The 17,674-nt window shown below is 40.9% G+C and overlaps 1 protein-coding gene across 14 annotated transcripts in view; it reads left to right on the plus strand.

The window, feature by feature from the left end:
* KCNMA1 (potassium calcium-activated channel subfamily M alpha 1) overlaps positions 1 to 17,674 on the plus strand; it is a 510,997-nt gene that overhangs the window by 431,155 nt on the left and 62,168 nt on the right. For all 14 annotated transcript variants that reach the window (XM_075109777.1, XM_075109780.1, XM_075109788.1 and 11 more), the window contains one exon: positions 12,353 to 12,446. In XM_075109777.1, the coding sequence (XP_074965878.1) occupies positions 12,353 to 12,446 (94 nt within the window). The remainder of the gene's footprint in view (positions 1 to 12,352; positions 12,447 to 17,674) is intronic.

Consider the following 17,674-nt stretch of genomic DNA (forward strand, 5'->3'; position numbering starts at 1 on the left):
TTGGGGGACTCTCAAAGGACTGCTTGTAAGGAAATGGGTGTCCTTTAATCCGCGCTGTATTCTTTTAAGGGAAAAAAAAAAAAAGGAAACATAGAAATAATTGTTCTGCGTCCCTTCCAACGCAGGACATTCTGTGATGCTATAAAAAAGATGTTATTGATGTTAAAGAGAGAGACTTTCACGCCTAACTAAGGAAAAAAAAAAAAAGCCTAAACCACTGTAATAACAATTTACTCTTATCACATGCCCATGTGGTATGTTTTTATGGAGCATATTCCCAATGTACTTTCCAACCAGCAACAGCAACGTCACCATCTTATACCTGGTAGATCTGAGAAAATCAGTGATTATCAGCCACGTTTTCAGATAATTTGGTCACTTGAGTCTCAGCAAGAGCTATAAGCAAGGAACTCCATTAAAAGGGAGTTGACTGCAAGTGAGCAACCCAAGGCCGTGTAACAGATTGGTGGTAGAACTAAATTCCCAGTCAAGAGATTCCCGGTTTTCTGTTTGTAGCCATGGGGCCGTCAGGCAGCCTATTATAAAGTTAAGGTGTGGCTTTGAGCCATCCTTTCGTGCTTTGCTTCTGCCAGACGCAGGAGCCGGAGCTCCAAAACTGGAGCTCGTAGCTGCTTGGGACACGGGGGGCACGCGGGGTCTTGGCAGCTCTTTTCTGACACAGAGGTGGGACGTTTTGCTGCTCCTCAGTGTTCAGGCAGCAGAACAGCTTGTCGGGCTGAAATAACAGAATGGAAAATGTAACTCGGAGGATATTTACGCTCACCATACCCGAGGAGAGACTTGGAGTTTCCTCATTCTCCAAAGTGCGCCCTCAAAAGACAAAGTCAGTTGCCCTCACTTCGATGTTTGGCTGGAGAACAGACCCCCGTGAGCACAGACCGTTTAGACACACATCCCTTTTGTCACCCTTTCCCAGAATAAACTTTACCCAAATGGTATTCTGTGCAACGCGTGGGGAGGTCAGTTGGACAATTAAATGGGCAGGGGGAAAAAAGTCCACTGATTTTTTTTTTTAAAAAAACACTTTTCATTTGACAGTTTTCCAATAACAATATAATGACTTGAATAAACAATTAGAGGGTGAATCGTAAATTGAGAAGGCGATGGAGAGGGGAGACTAAAAATGAAGAAAAACGTATGAGGGAATACTAAAAATCTGAACCAGAAAAGATGTTCAAGGTTCAATGGACCTATGACTTAGTCTAAAGATAAATTAGGGTTTGAATTCGAATTAAATAAATTATGTATATTAAAAAAAATATATGTTTTAAATAGATATTTCAATAGGTATTAAAATATATTTGAAATATATATGTATAAATATATATATTTTATATTATATTTTATATTATATATGTTTAAAAGATATATTTTTAGATGTATAAAATAGCTTTTTTCTGCTGTGCACGTTTGTCAGGGTAAAGGGGTGATGGTTGTTACGTACAAATAGTGTCACAGTGTGTCTGTACTTCTGTATAGGAGCCAGAAACCAGGTCCGTGAAATCTGAAGCCTGCCGTCTCTAAATTGCCCACGCCGATTGTGAAATGCTGTATAGATTAGAAATTCTTTCTTCCTGCCCCATTTTATCAGCTTGCACCCTGAAGCAGGAGATACGAACAGCTCCTGACCTGAAGTCCACCGAAGTCAATGTACGTGCTTTCTCTGACTTCAGCGCAGTTTTGCTCAACCCCAATTTGAACAGCCTTAAACCACTTCTTTGCTTGCTGAAGCTGTAGTCATCGAGAAGTGATACCAACTGGTATGGCTGGAAAGCATTCCTAATAATTATGCTCTTGAAGTAAACTGGAGGAGGAAAGAAAGAAAGAAAATCCAAGTTCTGCAGTAAGCTTGGGCTTGCTCTACCCCTAAAAATAAATCAGTGTAAAACCATCCCCTGGACCTTGTTCAGCACAAGATTCAAGTTAAAAGTCTGCCGTGTTTCCAAACACCTTAGGAGTCCAGCTTTCATTCTATATACATGTGCAACCCTAAAGGCTCAGGAACTTAAAGTTTATCATGGTTTCACAGAATATCAGAGCAGCTCTCCAGAATACGTAACGGAACTTCCCGCGTTTGCTATTAACCCTCTTTTTATAGCATTCAGGGAAAAACAAAGGTGAGGAATGTACCTGTAGCTGAGTTTCAATCCTTTATGTGTGAAGAGAATTAAGATTGAAAGACGGTGTATTATTAATATAAAATTTAAGTATTGGATGCCAATAGAGAGGAAAAAAAGCAGAGCAATGCATTTATTGTTCAGTGTTATGCACCTTTAGCCAAAAGGTGCAAGCCTGGGACAAAAAGGTGGCCGGGGCGGGGGGGAAGAAAAAAAGATGTTTCTTGGGCTGCACTGTTTCAAAGGGAATGTCTCATGTAAGCACCGTTCAGTATTTGTAAAATGCTCTGGGATGCTGCATTCATGACATTCTCGGATCTTGATGTTTTCTTATCTGCTTCAGATGGCACGCGCTGCAGCTAAAAGCCGGGGAGCCTCACCTGCTTTTCTGGTGGTGCCAGTCTGTAGAGAAGCACGGCATATCTGCTTCTCTTTGAATAAAAAATAAGCAATGAAATGCACCTCCCTGAGTTTGTAACGCGCACAGAGCCCAAACAGCGATCCTGTTTCATTTGAATTACCATTTCAGACACCGAGCAAACACTGCTCTGCAGTTTCTAAAATGAACACTCTCGCATCTCACCAAGCACCGTTGCATTGTAGTTTCTAGTCGATGATTTCACTGCACGTCTTACCACCAAAAAATCGAGTGATAATTAGAAGTTTGTGAAAGAAACGGTTCATTGGCATAAAGTGATTATTCAAGGGGATGAATAATATTTTTCCCCCGAAAAATAACAAATGTTCTGGTTAAACCTTATTTCGATACTGTGCTAAATTCCAACCGCAATTGATTGGGCGCGTTTTCTTTTCTGAAACTACCTTTGATAAGAAATGCATTACAAACTCATCAGTTTAGCTTCCTGTTAACAAAGAGACAGCAGCCGTCTGGATTATTCTAGATCCGCAGTGAAACTGCCACACTATGTATGCTCAAACTAAAGCTGCGCAAGTTTGACAAGGGGCAGATGAATCCAGGAGTTATTGTGCAGGGGTTTAAGTCTATGCGGCAGCTGACGGTTGAAATAATCATCTATACATCGCTCTGAGCTAGCTGGGGAAAGGTTGAAGCTGTATATTTTCAACATATCTAGCCTAATGGTTAATCTGTTGTCTTGTACAGGGGGTGCTGGGTGGAATCACAGCAATAGCTGACAGTTTGGAGGTATTGCTGTGGGTCTTTTCAGTTGCCTGATTCACAAAGTAGTAGGTAGCAAAGTCTAAACAGGCTTGTCATTGAAAGAGGGAAGTCATGCTCGCTGTCGCTCCCACCAGAAGAACTCGGGTAGCCGAAAGCTCAATCAACGTATTGATTATTTGTGTTTAGTAATACAGAGCTGCAGCTTGTCTTCACCCGCCACGTGAACGCTGAGCCTTATGGAGGACGTGCCCGCTTGCAGAACGGGGGTTGCTCCTGTGGAGTCAGCTGGGAAGGTGCTTGGGAGAAAGAGAACGGTTACGTTGCGGGGAGAAACAAAATATTTTTCCAAACCAAGATAGTTTAACTGTTAAAACCGCTCTCTCTACTTCTGGCGCTGGGTCTGGCATCTCCGCGCAGCGACGCGGCATTGCTCGCTGCAGAGATTAAGGGGGTGCGGTATGAATTAGACTGAAACAAAAATGAAGTATCTGCAAGTGACAGCTCTGGCTGATGGCTGACTATGAAGGAAAACACTGTGCTAGTGTCTGGCGAAAAACGGTGCTGAAAGCCCAGCAGCTGATAGAGACGGGGGAGGAAGGGAGCAGTGGGTATCGGTGGTGGTTGTTTAGAATGTCTGGTTTTGGTCAGGATATTTTTTCTCCTTTAGAACACATTTTCGTCTTCCCTTCCAGGCAAATCATGCTGAAGCCAGTTTCAGCCATTTTGTTGAAAGCACTGTACTGGTATTCTGCCTTGTTACATTTAAATTAAAGCTCAGCCTGGTTTTAAGTTATGGCAAGTGTATGCTTACAGAGAATAAATAGAGATTGCCATAGGCATTAGATTAACTGCATTGGTTGTTTTAAAAATGTTCAGGGAGTTGCAGATTGCATTTCAAATTATCTTCATTATAATAAATATAATGTATAGAAATAGAAACAGGCACGATTTCCTAATGCAGTCTGTAGGCAAGTGTATATCCATTGAGCTTGAAAGGGAGGTCTTGAGGGTGGGGGAAGGAACAGGAATGTACGCAGCTTCCAAATACCTTTACATAAATCGCATTAATATCTCACATTTTACAGACATTATTTTTTATCTGTCCGATGTTGACAGGTTTCTTGGGCAGGTTCTGTACGGCATTTACCAAAAGCAGGTAGTGTTCACCCAGAGTGCAATTAGGAAATACTACAGAAAACGTGGAATTTCTTACTCTACTCTTATCTACTTCTTTATTGTTTGCCATTGTCCAAAAGCTATTCAAAATTTACTCTCAAAATGACCAGCAAGCCTCTCTATTCTTAGTTAAAAATAATAACGCCCTATGGGTACATGACAAGCGTCCTGAATAGTTCTAACGAACTTTGGCAGAATAAAAAAACGCAGGCAGCACACTCATCCTGTGATTGTTTGCATTGAAAAGAAGGGCATATGTCATATTAGGTAAAGAGAAACTAACTAGGACTAGAAAATAGTTCTCTCTTAGTAGACTCGCTGGTGCTAAACTCATCCCACGCTTGGAAGAGAGCCCTTGCGCATTCGGAGGTTACGGCTTAACATTGCACAGTGGTGCAACAAATTACCCCAATCCGGACAGTTTGGTTGCCAAACCTAGCAGGGCAGTGGCAGGATGTAAGGATGTATTTAGGTCCATCTAGTTAACGGCAATCTTTGTTTCCCCAAATATGTTTTCTATGGAAATCAGCCCACATAGTGGTGCAAGCACCCGACCAGATTTTTAGGAAAGTATTAATAAAAAGAAACTGCTTTTGCTGAACAGCAGGATGCTATAAAAGGCATAAGTGTGTTAGGTGATGCACATTATAGCGTGTGTCTGCAGAAGCGACGGCGTTGGCCTCTGTTTCTCGCCCAGTTGTACAATGCTGCTTCCTCTGAAAGCGCAGGAATACCTTGTGTTCAAAATTGCACCTCTGTGCTTGCACGTGTAGCTCCACGGGTGTCCTGGCACGCGCGTGTACAACTTGACAGGCTCCGTAGACTAGAAATGACCAGTTTTACTCTCCTAGGGTAAAAAATATGTAATTGTATTAGGGGAGCGGAGAGAGAGATAACGATCTCTACCAAAGATAGGTTAATCAGCTATTATGCTGTGATCTTTGCTTTTCAAGACTGAGTAAGAAGACGTGAGCCATAAACTGTTGGAGTCAGAAAGAAACTTGTGCTATGAACAAGGTATTTCATCGTCACCCACTGTGGGGCTTCTTCCGTTTTCATCTGAGGCAGCCGAGCTCTTGTCAGAGGCAGGAGGTTAGAGGTCATGAGATGAAACAGGCAGTTAGAACTTTTAAATCCGTAATAAATGGACAAAAAAAAGGCAACTCTGTTATCCCCATTGTTTAATGTTTTGCTTCTCAGTGTTAGTACCATATCCACCCTGTTGGAGTTGAGGGGAAGTAGGGTACGTTTCACGCAGCTCAGCCTGCCGTCGTGCTGAACGAGATCACGTGATGCCGTTAAATAGGGTGCCAAGCTCAAGCTGTTAAGCCGTACCGTATTTTAGTTGTGGCTCATGCTGTGCTACCGCAAGCACAAAATCTTGGGAAGGCTTGCTAATGTCTGCATGGAATATGCCATAAGGCATACATAGTGCTTAATAGTCCGGTCTGGTATCTGAATCCATCCCTTACTGAACTCTAGAGGAGCCTGTAAAAAGATGACTATGTTTCTTAAACAACTTGATTGGAGGGAGGATAAGCATTATTAATAGGTTTTGGTCTTCTTCCATTGTACGTGAAGATACTTTGATGCGGGCATGTAGATTTATAAAGATTACTTCCAATATTACTGTCTGTAGTTTAAAAATAGAAGCGGATTGATGCATTTCAGAGTGTTCAAATACATGCTTGACCGGCGACTTGAGTTAGGGAGACAGGTCTCTGCAGTTACATTTTATCATCTGAAAATTGTTTCACTGGGGAAATAGAAAAGCTAGAAGTACAGGATTTGACAAAACCCCGGTAACTCTCAGGTAAGATTGATAATTTTCAGATAGCGTATCCAATACGATGCACAGCATTTCTTGTGGCAGTTTTGCTAATCAAAGATATTCGCTGTCCTCCAATGATTTAAAATCTGTGCGAACTCTCATGAGCATGCATTATTGTCGTTATACTTTACACGTTCCTACTGTTAACAAAGAGCAGAATAACACCGTGAATTAGGCTCCACTTCTGTTCTCACTGGTTTTTCTATCCACCTCAGTCAGAGTAGGGCCAAGCCATCAGTTCAGAGCTCATTGAATGGGGATGGGTACTTTGTCACCAAATAGTTGAACCTTGTTAAAAAGTACCTTCAAATGCCTCCTGTAATTCATGTATCGTCTCGTGAGAGAGACACGTTTTGTGCTGGAGCACAAACGGCAAGTGTGTGGATGCTATTTATGTATCTCTCCCCTTACCAGATAGTGCTTCTAGCTGATGGTAAACCAGATGCCAAAAAACAGGCCAATCTCCTCAAACAATTTTGAGCTACTGTCTGCTTGAAGTTCGCCTTGGAAACTTTAAAGCAATTGAAATATGGAAATAATGCTGTAAGATTATCAGTCCGTAAACTACTCCCTACCCAACCTCTTCACCTCACAATACATTACAGAATATAAGCTCTTAGTGGCTCGGTAATATACCTTCTTCTCTATAATGTACGCATTCAGAATGAAATAAGCATTAGGAGAAGATCATTACTGCATATTTTTACCAGAAAAAAACCACATTTTATTATTGTCTTTTACAGAGGATGGCATTTGTTAGAGGTATTAATATGGGGGTTTTGTTTAATTAGCTTTGATATATTAGAAATGGAAGGCTAAAAATCACAGTTTCAAGCTCAATCCATATTTAAGATATTACATTTATTAGCTTTCTTTTCAGAGGTGCTATGTATGACCTCCTGAAATTCACATTATTCAGCACTTCTGAACACCCAACAACTTTTCTGTAGGTTCCTAAACATCAGTTTAATTCCATGAGTGTGCTTGCACAATTTTGAAGTGTTGACCTTACTTTTTTCTATTATTCCTTATTTATTTTAATAGCAGCAGAGTGCTCTACCTCCCCTGTCATTTTCAGTAGATTCAAAGGAATAAACATCTTCCACAGCTAGTAAATCTCAGAGCCTTTATCAACATGTGGGAAATAAGCATTGCCTCAGACACTCTTACCCTAGGATGGGATTATTGCTTAAAGATGATAATATTGTGGAATAATCCTTTTATAAGTATTCTTTTTTTAAAAAGCCATTTTGAGAAAAAAAAAAAGAAAGCTGCAGGTATAAACCTTTATTTCAGCTGTAGAAACTGATACTTTAAGCTTTAAAGTCTGTAATTCCACGTAATATCAAAATTGATTCATGCCTGTGGTTTGAAATAATTTTTAATACAAAGACATTAATTTAAATTTTTTCTTATTATTTAGAAGTAAAGAATGCAGCTAGATCAAGTTACCCAAAATGTTCCTATCAATTCAAGAGTGCAACTACTAATGCATTGGTTGGTGCCGAGTCCACTGAAGGAATCCCGGAACCTGTTCCACTTGTTAATAACCGTAAAGGGAGCCTCCTCCTACCCAACAACCCCTCGCTGCTGCACCTTAACTTATTGAGTTCTGTTGAACAAGGAAAATCTACGTACTGTAGATTGCAAAGGGCACTCAGCTTGCCCGTAAAATACCGCTACCACTCCCAAAAGCCTGGGTTGAACCAAGATCTCCGTAGGTAGCCCCGTAGATGGATGCATAAGGCAATACAGATCGGTTTGTGCATGGTTTTGCAGTCTGTTTTCAACGTGACTATGACATTACTAATGCTCTGTTAAGCGCTTACAGATGTGGGTTTCTCCAGATGTGGTGATTAATAAGTTAATCGAGAGCTAGTTAACTAATGTTTCTGGGTGGTTTGTGCTTTACCTTTCATATGGTTTATTTGCTCTGAAGCATTTACATGCTAGGCAGGATGAGTTTGCCAGGTATGCCATTTCATTTGGCCTTCGGTAACATAGATTTCAAATTCCAGCTCTTTTTTGGGGGTCTAAAAAACAGTGTCTGTAAACAGTTCTGCTAGTGACCTGGGGGAGGCTGTGAAGGAGACAGATTTATTAAAAAAAAAGTAACGAAATAACAGAGAAAAAAGTTATGAACTTGCCCACTGTTTCTGAAAGACATTCCCTTTGTTTTGCTTAAAAAATGAAATGAGGATAAAAGTCAAGTAATATGTTGTTACAGATGTTCAGCTCCACATTACGGCTGTTAAAATTACCAGCACATCTTAAATCAATTCATGGAACATTGTCTGGAGGTTATGTCATTGAAATAATGAATCCTCTTTACTCGAGAATAAGCAAACATCTTAAAACAGCAGTGTAACTTTAAATTAAACTCCAGCATAAACCAGAGCATCTGAAGCCTCATTAGACTTGCCTGACATTTTTCTAGCACTGGGTCTTACTGCAAAGCTGTTAGATTCTCTGCCTATTAGACACGTGAGCTCGGGGTTGTTACAACAGTACGTTAAGTGTTATACGTAGAGATGTGCAAACAAGCTCTTGAATTCTGTTAGAACTCAGAGGCTGGATTCAGTTCCGGTTCTATGAAACTCCCTGTCCAATTCTTGAACTTATTTGCGATTTTCATGAAAGCTGGTAAAGAAAGTCCACATAATATAATATGACTGTATTTTAATACAAAATCCTGTAGCGTAAAGACATCAGAAATACTAACAGTGGGGACAGATTCTCATTAACAAAAGCACTAGGTCAAGCATACATCAGAGTTGAGTTGTCCTATATCACAGCCCGTTATTCAAGTATGGTTGTCTTTCATAAGAACAAGCAAATTTAAGACTCCCTTTTAAATTAATGCACACACAGGAACCACAAAACTAAAATTGATATTTTATGGCTTTACTAAAAATTTTGCTAGATCTATTTCTTTAAATAAGAATAGAATTTAAATTTCTTTAAGTAAGAGTATCCAAAGGCTAGTAATTCAATACGTTTTATACCCTACCTACTACCAAGGAGCCACTTGTGACTTATCGTTGCAACACTTTTGGGATCCAAGCCGTAGGTAATGGAGGCCGTTACACACCACTCACATATTTCAGCTTCACGGATTCCCTTCCGCCGTTCCTGCGGAGCTGCGTTTCTGAACTGCAGCTACCCTGTAAATTCTGCACGCGGATTTCATTGAAAAACAAAATCTTGTTTGGATATGGTGTGGTACGATGGATCACCTTGCGTTGCGGCAATTGGAATAAATGGCTTCCTTGCTTCAGCAAGGCATTGCTTTAGCAACAAACTGAGCCCCCTCGGAAGGCTTTGCTACCGGGGATTAACTAGTGATCCACGTTTACCTTGGCCTGCCCGGGCAGTTGGTGGCTGTAACACAGCTTAAACACGACAAGCACATATCGGAAGAAGGAGCTTATCTGTGGTGGATGCAGCACCAAAAGTAACTGCAGACTGCCAGACATCTAGTTCTAGAAATGGTTCTTCTGGATGATTACGAGTAAGACCTTGTTTTTCAATTGGACGGCGGGGTAGCATCGCCTGGAGAACAGCACTGGAGAACACAAATGTTGGACCATATAGTACAAAAGATCCTTATTGTATTAACTTTCAGTATTTGAAAGGATCAGACAGGAGTCTTATTAGCCACCTGAAAACTTGGAGAAGTACTCTTTTTTAGTAGTTTTCTATTGTTCATAGCAATATTTCCGGCTGTAATGTGATCTGCAGTTGACTTGTGTTAGTGTAAGGTTTTGCACGTGGTCCTGATGGCTGTATATCTTCCTTAAACTCTTAAAATAGTATAACGACACACTCGGGGTGCAATACTGAATATCTCGACAAACATTCTGTAACCCCATGGTAGCAAATTAAATTAAGGGAAATTGAGAATTTTGACTACCAAGAGAGCAAAGCACATCAGTTGTGGCTGGCTTCAGGAAGGAACATTTTGCATGGTTCTTGTTCCTTTGATCTTTTAAGTGGTGAATTAGTCAGATTGGAAGTGAATATTTATATCCTATAAAGAACAAAAGAGCACAGTGTATATCTTGAAAGCAACCTATTGTCTGTGTGGAATAGCATGAGAATAACTTTTTGAGAGACAAGTTTAAAACAAGACCAGGCCATTTCCAATAAACTGGTTTGCAAAGGGTGTTCTGAAATGCACAAATACTTGCACTTCGTTATAATCAGAAATAGACATCACTATTCTGTGCGTATTCACTTCATGTTACAAATAGCTAAATACTGAAGTGATCTAGTTTAATCCGGACAGACTGTCACAGAAAGAAAATTTCAATTTGTATATTTTTGGGAATTTTCTATGGGCTTATTTCTCTCTCAGCCAAAAACCAGAATGGTACTTGACTCATCATCAATAGACGTTGCCACTGTAGGACTCTGACGTGGAAAAAGAGAAAAGTCAAATGCTAAGGAAATGCCCTTGTCTTTGGGGATGCTGCCCGAGAAGAAAAGAAAGATAAGTTAGTGACATAAATCATTATTAAACAGTCATTTCTCTGATCTAAGTATTACCTTTTACACCACCCTTTGGGGCATTTATTTTGGGGGTAGCTTTTTTGTTTTGTTGTTTTGTTTTTCTTTGGCAATGCTTGCTTTTGTCTCGATTCACTTGGTGTGGTAGGTGGTGCCAGGTCATTTAAAAAGGCAGCACATCTGTGTTTCCAAGGCCCGGTCCTTTGGTCTTGACCAAGGCAAATTGAAGTTCCATGGCAGATTTGGGCAGACAGACAGACGTGGCAGGCTAGATCGCAGTCTGTGATAAAACAGCATCACAGGAGGGTTACAGCAGAAGCAGTTTGCTTAATTTCTTCCCAGATAAGTCTAGGGCACGTGGCGTGTGTCCAGGTTTTGTTGTTGCTCCTATGTAGCTTGTTGCAAATAGAATTCTTTTTTTCCAGCCTCTGCTTGAGCACTGCTAATGTGTATTAAGCTCTTTTAATATAGCTACTACTACTACTACTAATCTCTTTCCTTTTAGCTTTAAAGTAACAGCACAGCTTCCTAGGCATCAGTTATATAATATTCTAGTTCATTTTTCAGTTAACAATAAGATGGAAAAAAAAAGTGTATTTTTCCTTCTTTATATTAGAATAATTCAGCATTAGTGTGAATTTGAGAAAGCAGGCATAATTCTAGCACATGTAAACCTTACGTGCAGCTTACCAAGTGCAGTAACAATCTCGAAACAGTAAAGATGGTGGTTAATTCTTAGAGATGAGTTACGAGGAAGCTGCCCTTTTTTGAGCAGCTCGTCCTGTGACATAGGTTATCCAAGAGTAGCTTACGATTGGCAAAACCCTAAGTGATTTTTACATCTGGAAATTGATCTGTCATTGAAAATGCACCTCATCCTCATTAAAAGATTGCATAACACACGCATCCTCTGTTACGCAGGTATTGTCTCCCCACTTCCATTCAACCTCATTCTGTTTACTCCTGTTAAAACTCCCTTTTGTGAGAAGGGTAGAGCGATGAGGTCTGACTTGTGCTGGAGATCTGTGCACAGTGGCAGGCTGCGTTCTCGTTCCCGACTAACTGAATCATTGAACATCAAGGCATTGAATATTTTACATCTCTTCGTGAAGACTCTGTTGTTTGGCATGTGAGGAGCAAGAACCAACTGGTGTCTAGTTCATTAGCAAAAGCAGGCTGGCAGCTGTTGTGTTGGTATTGCAAATAGTACTTCATCTTTCGGGGAATATAGCCGAGCACTAATTCTACTTTTCTGTAGCGCAGATTAACTGAAAATAACTCTAAGAATAACCCGAATGTGGTTCCCCCAGCCCTTTGTTTTTGAAGTATGAACCAATTTGAACGCCTGTGTTCAAAACCCTGGTATTCTTCCCTGCTTCTCCTTCAAACCAATCTCTTCGACTAACATGTATTTGATTTTTATTACTGTTGGGCCTATGTTAGCAATGAAGTATCAGTGCGTGAATGGACATAGAGTGTGTGTTCTTTGCTACTTCACTTGTATTTCAGATCGCGCTTAGAGCAGTACTTAATCTCATGAGTTCCTATTATTTCCAGTTGAAGATGAGCAGCCGTCGACACTATCACCAAAAAAAAAGCAGCGAAACGGAGGCATGCGAAATTCACCCAACTCCTCACCCAAACTGATGAGGTAAGGCTGTAAGAAGCTCACATCTTCATCTCCTTTCTTCCTTCCTTCCTCTTCTCCTCCCCCCACATCAAAAATAAGGGGAGGGGGGTGGAAAAAAAAAAAGGATTGTTAGATGGTTTCTGAAAGGCTGAAGTATTTATTCTGTCAGCTTGTCAGCAGTTAATGATAGAGCTGAAAAAAATTCTGTCATGAAAAACAGTTTGAAAAGCTGTTTGAAAAATACATAGGCTTTAAAGTCTTAGCTGTCACCCTGTCCTGTCCGTGTGTAGTTCTTAAACAGCAGTGGCACTAATGATAGCACTAACCAATCAGGGGAACTCGTGTGGTTAGTTTGCCTCAGGCAATTCTCTTTTTGTTGGATTCCCTCTGAGTACTGTTTTCTGTACTTAAGGCCATATGTGAGATGTATCATCACAATCAAAAATGAACCTGAATATTACCTTCCTTTTATCCTGTCGATTGAAATCAAATTTCTGTTAATTGATTTAGACTGATAAAAAAGTCTAATAATCTATGTACTTGCCAAAGCGAAGTTCAAAACTAATGCGGTTTTACTCAGGCTAAAAGCACATCAATTATGAAATACAGGGATTTTTTTTTTTAAGAGGGTATTATATACTCTAAAAGTGGGTGATGAAAACATCATCTTGTTAGCGATATTTTTCCCCCGTTGCTATGTGTACGTTATTTTACACCAGTAGGCCTCTGTATAACTACGTGGTTTCCTTCCGTAGGACAAATTACCTCTAAGAGGTTTGTTGAAACTAGAACAGCAACACGGAATTGGAATCTATTAAAGTAATATGGCATCTGCTTTCTGTCTCCCTGTGCTTCACCTTTTGCTTGCTCAAGTCGGTCAGGACAGGATCAGATAGGAGATGCAGAGTTTTCTACAAGGAGACCGTTTCTGCTCTGGTTTTGCATATCGAAAGTCGCCAGGGTAGAACCTCTGTCCCTCATTGGGGCCAGAGCTCCGTATGATAGCCGAGATTTTCTCCACTGCATATATACAGAACAGTGTAAACCTGTTTGCATCTATAAACAGGCACATTCATCCAGTTTGGGTGTATGTGGAACAGCAACTGCTCTGCAGTCACATAGGTTAAGTGAAAACAATACGAATGTACAGTTTTCTCTCTATATAAAATCATTCATGACTTTTGTTGTTGACAATTATTTTGTTCCTTTATACTTCTGGGTACAGCTGGGTAACATTCCTCTCTGTATCTCGGTCAGTGGACTGGAAATTTTCTTTGGCCGGTTACAGAAGCACCCATATTTGTTTATTGTTACTGTAATATAGGGCATATTCACGGACGTAACTTCTACAAGTAGGTTTCATCTGTTTAGGCTACAGAACGGAAAGTGAGATTGATTCACAGAGGAAAATGCACCCAGCTGGGGCTTTTTTTTTCCCTATTGACCATCTATTTCTGTTAAATGTATCATTAAAAGTTCTCTGCCTTCCTGCTAGCTCAGCCTTGCCCATATGACACTGATTTACATGCTTGTTTACAGTTTATGAGGAAGAATAATATGAACATACTGGCAAGCTTCTCATTTTTATGGTGCCAGTTGTCATGCCAGCATCATTTTCAATTTACTTCCCTATGGACAGTCTTCTTACCTGGTACTAGTAGTTTAAACCACTTAAAGTTTTAAAAATGTGGGAGATTCCCCCACCTTCCCACCAGCCCCATCCCCAAATCCTAATTTTGGGGAAGCAGAAATAAAAAGAAAGAGAGGGAGCGAGAGAGATAGAAAGAGCTGCACCATTTGGAGCTGAGCACACTGTCCCTGTTTGCTATGTAAAGTATGCCTCATTTCTTTGATCTTGAGTAATAATAATTCTGGGGAGTTATACTGTTTTCATATGCTTCAAAGCTGTGTCAAAGTTTTGCTGCTTAAGGGTACTTCTTTATTCTATTGGCTCTTGGGTACTGAGATGACAGGTCCTCTGTACTAGGTGCAGGCTTTTTCAAGTCATAGCCTTCAGCAAAACATCAAATTACCAAATACAGGGTAACATACTTCTACACAAATGCCTTTCCTGTAGATATATTATACCATATATATTAAATACTTTAGTGTTACACGGTACATTTTATGTGCAATAGAAAGTGATGGTTTGAGGTAGCCTTAGGGGTACTTTTTTCCACAAGCAGAAAAAGCTAGTGTATACCGTATCAAGTATGGTTTTTACAGGACTTTCTGCCCGAAGGCCTTTGTAAATAAGTAATGATCAACAGATTGGCTGTGGGTTTTTGAAAAGCATGCCTGTGTCAGTTTGCATGATGGGGGAAGATTTTCAAAGTGGAGCCTGCTTTCATTGCCTGCTGAAGAGGGACTGAGGGAGAGTAGTCATCCTGAGCCTGAGCTGTCTGCTCGGTAGCACATCAGAATTGCTAAATACAGGTCGAGCAGCGAGCGGAGAACTTGCCAGGCTTCCCAACCCAGACATTGTTTTCTTCCTCTTCTCCCTTGCTGCTAAATTTATTCGCCGGCCCTGTGTTGGCACCCTCAGCCTCTCCCCAGACCCGGCCGTCTCTTTGTCTTACCCGTTATCTACACTGACTTAGCTTTGATTCAAGGTGCTAAATAAGAGAAAGTGGGTTGAATCAGAAGAGGACTCGGTGAAGCTTTGTGGGTAATGGCCAAATGCTTTTCTCCTTTCCAATAAACAAAGGTGGGCTGTATTATCTGCTGTTTTGTAACCTCATAAATTACCTAAAGTGACAGGTACTTGCTTTCCTGCCCAGAAATCTTTAGTGTGCGTCAGCTAAAAGTACACAACAGGTAAATCAGGTAACGCACTGTCATGTCTGTAGCTGATATTCATCTTTTGCAATATTTTTTCCTAAATTTACTTTAAAAGCTCCTTTTCAAAGCCACCTTCGCCCCCGTCCCTCCCACAGAAACGGCTGGCTACTCTGCAGACCTTTCCTCAGCTATAGTCCCAGACCTAGAGGGGCCTGGAGGACAAGAAGTCTGCAGCGTGTAAAGGAGGGATATGTGAAAATTTAATTTATAAACTGTAATCAGAGTTTTGACTTTAGACTCACTTTCTGGGCAGCCCTACAGTTAAGGTAATGTTGAAGGTGCCGCGTAGGTTTTACATCTCCGCAGTGGCTGGGGCGAATTGGGGAAGAGGGTGTTATGCCATGAGATAAAACTTCATGACTTCTGCTGTCACTGGAGGAGAAGAGAGGACAGAAGCTCTATCACAGGGGTTCCCTGGGACACTGTGACAAGAGGTCTGACAGGTGCTTATTTAGACCTGGTCAGAAAGTGGACATTTTTGAGATTTACTCACACGTAAGGAGAAAGCTGAATTACCAAATATGATCCAGGTAGACAGATTGAAGACATCTTTTCAGTGTCATCTTTTTGACATTATTGTCCCTAAATGCCAATAAATTACTAACTGAATTAAATAGATGGTGGGCACGCGGCCGTACATTATGTACATCACAAATGGTCTAGATTCACGTTTAGAAAGCCACTGTCCTAACAGAATTCTGCATCGCATCAGATGCCACGAGCACAATCACACTGATGCAATACTGGAAAAATCTAATCAATCAGAAACAAATCCTTCAAACTCCGACTAAAGCTACAAATGCAAATTGACTAGAAAAACACTCTGCATTGTCATGGTTATTTCTGCCTTTTGTACATCAACAGAAGTCTCTCCCATTAAACCCGCAAGAACATGGCTGTTTAAAAATAACTTAAACTCCAACAGGAAAAAACGGATGCGTCTCCTGTGGAGATGGGAACACAAGGAAATCCTGTTCCAATAAAAAGTAAAGTGAAAATAGGAAGCGGAAGGAAAAGGAAGGAAAGCTGTGAGTAGCAGAGTGATCACATATGAGGTCTCCTCCTTCATGAGACAGAGAGAAAAGTAGAAGCATTTGATGCCTCTGGTGTCATGCAGTGATACCAAGTCACCTGTTCATCATCTCGCAGCCACAGGTTTTGATGCATGTTATTGATGAACGGCCACGTTAAATATGAGGAGGCTGTGTCACCCGAATATCAAATAGCAAAGCTAGTTAAAAAAAAAAAAAGTGTCATTTTGAATTCTAGAATGACCAGTAAAAATGTGAAAAGCCCTGGATATGAATCAAAAAAGCCACTTAAAAGGATTGTTGCTGGGGCTCAAGTCCTCACTTAATGCTTTGGTAGCTGCTACTGCATGAGTGGAATACACTGACTTGAAGGAAATGTCAGCCCAGCTGAGTCAAACTCCCTCTTAATGCAAGAACAAATAGCATATGACAGGGCCCAAGGGGCCTGAGGAGCAAACAAATAGTTTGTCCCTGTCCACTCTGACTGTAGCGGTGTAGTTGACATAGGCCTCTAGACAAGTAGCATACTCAGCAAAGGGTCATTATCATTAGTGTCCCTGATCACATAAGAATCAGAGGCATCAGAGGACGCTGGGTTTTCAGTGCGTTGCCAAGGAGAATTTCATAAGCCCGAGGATTTTTCTTGATCGAGGATCTAAAATAATTCCCAACCAAACCATAAAACTTGCTCAGAGACTGTCAAGAACCCAGCTAAGTGACACGGGGAAAAAAGTGAGCTTTTTGGCATCCGTTTCTGGAAACCTAACGAGATTATTTAGTTGAGGGGGAAACCACCTGCCTTCTTCCCTGAAGTTGGATGCAACATTCTAAGTATATGAACAATGGCTGGGCGCATTCGTCCCCTCATCCGCCCACCCAGCTACGTACACTCAGACGTACGCGCGCGTTTCTGCTAGTGCCGCTCAGGACGAATTTGTATTGCCCCGGCCGTTGTAGTGCTACCCTTCCGTGAGCTGCAGCTGTGGGCTTTCTCAGAGGGACCAAACAAGCGGTGGAAGGTCCAGAGGGGAACATTTCTCATTGCAAAAACTGGTAAAATAAGTTCAGTCCGGTCATTTCCCATGACTCCCCGAAACCAGGCAGGAAGGTAAGGTTTGAAGAGGTGAAAGCTCACTCATTAACCATAATAGTGTCCCTCAGCCTTGGAGGTTTCCATCATGTACTCTAAAATTTACTACCTTTGTTAAGGCTTTACAAGGCTAACTTTACGCAGTGCTAATATGCAACGATAACCAAGCTGCAACGCAGCAGGTATTTAATAGCACATTTCACTTCCTGATTCTGTTTTACAAGTTCGCTATGACCAACGTGAGCAACAGGAGTAGCTCAGTAATCACTATATTATCTTAGACCTGG

This window comes from Phalacrocorax aristotelis, chromosome 14 (genome assembly GCF_949628215.1).
Source record: "Phalacrocorax aristotelis chromosome 14, bGulAri2.1, whole genome shotgun sequence".
In the NCBI taxonomy this organism is placed as follows: domain Eukaryota; kingdom Metazoa; phylum Chordata; class Aves; order Suliformes; family Phalacrocoracidae; genus Phalacrocorax; species Phalacrocorax aristotelis.